General features: G+C 32.2%; 1 protein-coding gene across 1 annotated transcript; it reads right to left on the reverse strand.

The window, feature by feature from the left end:
* Positions 1-3,503: 3,503 nt before the first annotated feature.
* Positions 3,504-5,984, reverse strand: LOC131957466 (eukaryotic translation initiation factor 4 gamma 3). The gene is made up of 6 exons (XM_059322298.1): positions 5,695-5,984; positions 4,569-4,730; positions 4,337-4,480; positions 4,071-4,130; positions 3,806-3,964; positions 3,504-3,521 (listed from the first exon to the last, which is right to left on the reverse strand). The coding sequence occupies exons 1-6, from the start codon at positions 5,794-5,796 to the stop codon at positions 3,504-3,506; spliced, it is 645 nt and encodes a 214-aa protein (XP_059178281.1). The 5' UTR covers positions 5,797-5,984.
* Positions 5,985-6,188: the final 204 nt, after the last annotated feature.

The following is a 6,188-nucleotide window of genomic DNA, read 5'->3' on the forward strand; positions in this document are numbered from 1 at the left end:
GTTGTTGGGAAACAGACCTTTGAACAGTTGGATGTAGTAGGTCAAGATGAGTTTTAATTTTCCTACCACATAGCAATTCACATGGTGCAACATCTGTTGTTATATGAGAAGTTGTGCGGTATTTGGCCAATAACCTGTTTACTCTTTCATTGTCACCTTTAGGTTCTTCTGTTTGGTATTTACCTTTGATGTTACCCTTTTAGTTTCTTTTAGTTTCTGTAAGTGCTAATGATGTTAGCAAAGTTGTTTGATGATCACATTCCTTCTTACTAATGTATTCTCTTTAAAACATTTGAAATTGCCATATCACCATAATCATTTATTAAGTTACAAATACTTTGTTTAGGCAACTCTGACTGATAATGGACTGCATCTTCTCCATCTTTTATATTATCTTCACAAAGGGTTTTAATTTCTTATTTTATATGGCCTTAAGTCATCATTCACAGACTCTTCAGGCCAACCATTCATACAGTACTCATATACTTTTATTAAGCACTCATCTTTTTGTGTTTCTCTTTTAATATCATTCACATTTATATTGGAGTTATCCATGATAGTGAAGAGAACAAATACATCTTCTGGTACATAGCTCAGGCTTTGGTTTTTTAAAGGTAATCTACTAAGACTATCTACACTATTCTCAGATCCAGGTTTGTATTTCAATTCATAATTATATGCAGTTAATGTGATAGCCCATCTTTGAATTCTTGGTGAGGCATGCTCAGGTAGGTTTTTGTTTTCTCCAAATAAACCTAGCAATGGTTTATGATCTGTAAAGATGGTGAACTTCCTACCAAACAGAAACTTATGAAATTTCTTAACACCAAAAATGATGCCTAAGCCTTGCCTATCTAACTGAGAATAATTTTTCTCAGCCTGGTTCAAAGATCTACTTGCAAAAGCAATGGGTCTGTCACCCTTCTCATCCATGTGGGACAAGACTGCTCCTACACCATCTGGTGAAGCATCACATGTTAATATAAGTCTTTTCCCTGGGTCATAGTGAGTTAGTAAGGTGTCAGCAGACAAAGCCTCTTTTGCTGTATTAAAAGCAGCTTCTTGTTGTTTACCCCAGTGCCAAGTTGCATTTTTCTGTAGCAGCTTGTACAGTGGTGATAGTTTACCAGACAGATTTCCTATGAACTTTGCATAGTAATTTATCAAGCCCAAAAAAGCTCTTAGTTGTTGGGTATTTTCAGGTTTGGGTGCTTCTTTAATAGCTTTTGTTTTCTCAAGTTGAGGTCTGATGCCTTGTTTGCTCAATATATAACCAAGAAAACTAATTTCTGTCAGCATGAATTGACATTTATCTTTGTTTATCTTTAAACCTTTTTCACCAACAATTTTCAATACTTTATCAAGTGTTTTAAGATGTTCAGTGTCATTCTTACCAGTTATGTACACATTGTCAAAGTACACACAAACATTTGGAATATCTTTAAAAATACTGTCCATGACAGCTTGGAAAATTCCAGGGCTAGATGATATGCCAAAACATAGTCTTTCATATTGGTAGAGTCCTTTATGTGTGTTTATTGTCGTATAGACTTTTGAATCTGGATGCAGTTCTAGTTGAGTGTAAGCATGACTAAAGTCTAATTCAGTGAATTTGTCTCCTCCTGCCAAATTCAAAGAAATTTCCTCAATGTTAGGTATAGGGTACCTATTTAGCTCTATTTGCTTATTCAGTGTAGTTTTATAATCTCCACAAATTCTTATAGAACCATCCTTCTTTAACACTGGCACAATGGGTGTCGCCCAATCGGAATAGTCTACCTTCTTTATAATGCCATTAGATTCCAATCTACTTAGCTCATTTTCAATTTTATTCCTCATTGCATAAGGTGGAACTCTAGCTTTGCAGTATCTTGGATTTGTGTCTTTAATGCTTAACTTCACTGTTCTATCATTTAGTAATCCTGGATTACCAAAAACACATTTATTTTCAGATATAACTCTATCTAGTGAAGTAAGACTAGATTCTTTTACATTCTTCAATGAACAAATACTCTCCCAATTTAACTTAAGATCACTTAACCAGTTCCTACCTAGTAATGGCGGTCCATTTCCTTCAACCACAAGAAGAGGAAGTTTAACACTTTGACCATTATAACTTACATGAACCATACACTCTCCTATTACCGGAACATTGTCACCAGTGTATGTTGTTAGACACTTGTGACATGGCTGTAGAGACACTGATCCTCCTGTGACAGCGTCAAAATCTTTCTTTGTTATGACTGTTAGAGATGCTCCAGTGTCAAGTTGGAAGCTGATGCTCTTACCGTTAATATTAACTTGTACATTGATGGGAGCATGACTTATTGATTTCACAGAGAACAGGTTGAAATCCGGCTGCGAATCAGTTTGAGCATTTTCACAGGTAGAGTGGTTCATTGGTTGGGTTAGGTAGTCTTGGTGAGAGTTAACATAGTGCTGCCTTTGGTTGCGGTACTGTCTTGACTGGCTAGATTTAGCAACAGACGAAGACTTTGCGAAGCAGGCCTTAGCAATGTGACCTTGCTTACCGCACTTATAACAAGTTGCTAACTTGAACTTGCACCGATGAGATGCATGGGGACCCTTGCATCGATGACATTTTTGATAATTATTACTAGATTTAGATCTAGGATTTGAACGAGCAGGCTGTTTAGCATAAGTTGGAATGCTCTGATGGGGTTGATGTTTATTGACTAACCTGCTGTTTACTGCATGGATCTCTGAAGGTGCTAAAGATCTCGCCGCATCAGATGACTGCTGGAATGAAGTTGCAAGTTGTATTGCTTTTTCCAATTTTAGATCTGACTCGAGCAGCAACTTTCTTTGAATATCAGGGCTGTTTACACCTGTCACAAACTTTTCACATAATCTGTCAGACAGCGTGTCTCCGAATTCACAAAATTCACTTAAATGACGTAAAGCAGCAACATATTCTGATATTGACTCGTTTGGTTGACGAGTCCTACTGTCAAATCTAGCTCGACATAGAAACTTTGATGGGGTAGGCGCATGGTGGTCTGTTAGCAATTTGCTCAGCTCGTTAAAGCTCTTGGTATCTGGACTAGCTGGTGCGCATAAGTCCTTTAGTAGCCTAAATTGTTGAGGCCCTATGACTGTTAACAAAACAGCTCTCTTTTTGGCTTCTATCGTCACGTCGTTTGCTTCTAGGTAAAAGCTTAACCTCTCTAGGTAATCTTGAATGATTTCATCATTCGCATCAAATTCTTTCATTTGGCCATACAGCGCCATAATTCTAGAAATAATTAGCTAATAAGCTCTAGCAAACCTCTTTTTTGCGTAAGTAGGTGCTCTTTCTAGTAGATGTTTATCCTTCGTCGTCAATGAGATAGATTAAGAATTACACAACGGAGACAGAAGCCCTTAACATGTAAACAGCTTTTATTGTTAACCGGCCAAACGGAAGTGACGAGAGACACAAGTAAGGGACATCACTCAAGATAACAATATAAATATAATACCAATACAATTATCTCAATCTATTACACTGTTCTTTCAGGCTGTTTGTATAATAAATTTAGAAAATGTATTTGCAAAACTATTTATGGAGTTTACTGTCGTTCATAACATTGAAAATCTGTGTAACTTAATAGTTAATTTAAATAAAGCAAAAACAGACATTGTAAACTTTGCATATGAAGGGGTTGTTTGACAAATTAACAATCAGTGCAGTTAGATTTGAGTATGCCATAATGGATACAAGCCCAGAAATTTAACAGTAACCACACTTTTATCATTCAACCACTCTATAAAAAATCAAATACCAGGCATTAAAAGTACATACCCCTTCAGGTATTTCTGATTCAATTTTCTTCTTCTTCTCTTCCGGATCCTCAAACACAACAGCCTTATCAGCTTCAAATTCCTGCTGGCATTTGGTTAATATAACCACTCGAAAAGTAGATTGGTTTTCTTTCATATTTGCTGGAGGGGGTACTTTAAGCTGAAATGTGGAACTTACAGGTTATTTTAATGGAAACAAACTACATTATGCTCAATATTATCTTAAGTTATGCTAGATAAGATAAAAAAAAACTAAACTTGCTTACCGGTGCCATAATTTTGCAAAGCAGTGCATAGGGTTCAACAAATTTTGTCTCAGTTGTTACCTAAAAATATAAATATAGGTTAATTTTATGTGTTAGAATATTGCTCGCTAGAGAATGCCTACAGCAAAAAAGATCATGCGTTTATCAACTTATTTATTATTCATATGCAATTTTTCCCATGTGAATATCACTATTAGTATGAAAATGAGAATATCTTTGATCAGCAGAAATAATTAAAAAACTAATAAAAAGTAATGAGAACAAACCTTGTCAAAAAATATTTTAACCAGCTCTTGCAAATCCTCATAAGTTGTAATATTTAGACTCCTCATTTCCACAGCCAAGCGCTCAAAGTTTGTTGGGGTAAGTCGATTCATGATAAACAGTATCTCAGCTTCAAGTGATTTACGCTAGAAAAATAAAACTTGTTAAAATGTCCAGAAAAGTTCTATTACAAGTAGTCCTATAGCAAGGAAAATTTAAACATGCAAATGTTACCTTTCTTAACATTTCACCAGATAACAGCATCTTCCAAGTTGGTTTCCAGGGATTTACACTTTGATGCAAAGGTTTAATGTCATCGCAAGAAGAATTACTTTCAATAATTTGCTGTGGAATTTTTAAATCTCCAGACTTTTGTTGACTAAGTTGTGCTGAGTTCTGGATAAAATATTAATAAAGACTTAAATAAATAAAGAGATTTGTAGTTTTTAGAATAATTTAAATACATACAATATTTTATAGACTTAATGTAGTTTGGCTAATAAATTGAATAAACTGAAATTAAATATATATATATATATATATATATATATATATATATATATATATATATATATATATATATATATATATATATATATATATATATATATATTCAATTTCAGTTTATTCAATTTATTCAATAATGGTAACAATAGTAGGCACTTATATACACATATACTTGCATATATATACATATATGTGTATACATATATTTATACATATATAAATGACTTATATATAAGCATATATATATATATATATATATATATATATATATATATATATATATATATATATATATATATATATATATATATATATATATTTATATATATATACATGCATATATATCTACATGTATATATAAATATACATACTCATATATATAAACATATATGTATATACATATATGTATATACATATTACATATACATAAGCATATTTATATTATATATATATATATATATATATATATATATATATATATATATATATATATATATATATATATATATATATATATATATATATATATATATAGGGCCTATATATATATATATATATATATATATATATATATATATATATATATATATATATATATATATATATATATATATATATATATATATATATATATATATATAAAACTATGATTATATATTATCTAAATAGGTTAATTGGTTTAGGCTTTTAAAATTTTTATTTATCTTATTTATAATTATTTCAGTTTGTTTAGATAGTCTTTAGGTATTATTTAATCTAGATCTGATTACCGTTGAAATATCTTTTGAGAGCTATACTACTAGATATTTCTATACTTGATGAGATGTAACTTGTGTAACTCACTGGTTATTACCTTATTTTTTGATTGCCGCTTGTGTGGGGGTACCCATGGCTTGTGGCTCTTGTGCAGCGGCTTAGCAATATTTAGCCCAGTTTTGGCGTCGTGTGGCTCCATAAGTTGTATAGTTACAGTTACGCGTTCTATAGTTACACGTTGTATACTTTATAGTGTATAGTATAATTACACGTTGTATAGTTATACGTTATATAATTTATATAGTATAGTGTTGGTTTAAAATAGAATAAGTTTAAAATTTGCACTGGTGCCAAGGATATGAGCTCAGATTCGGTTACGAGCGCTCACTGAATCACCAGCCCTGTTTTCACATTCCTAGAACTTTAGTGAATTCCAATCTAAGGAGAATGAAAGATGCGGGAAATTCCGTTTTGTGCTTCTATTGCTTAAGAAAACCTGCAGAGTGGCTTAGCCATGTTACGGATACTTTTTTGGCTGCAGTTTTGGTTTTTACTCACTATACATTAGTGTGCAAATAAATAAGTTTTGTT

This window comes from Physella acuta, unplaced genomic scaffold, assembly GCF_028476545.2.
Source record: "Physella acuta isolate Inbredline_101_S28 unplaced genomic scaffold, ASM2847654v3 ptg001249l, whole genome shotgun sequence".
NCBI lineage: Eukaryota > Metazoa > Mollusca > Gastropoda > Physidae > Physella > Physella acuta.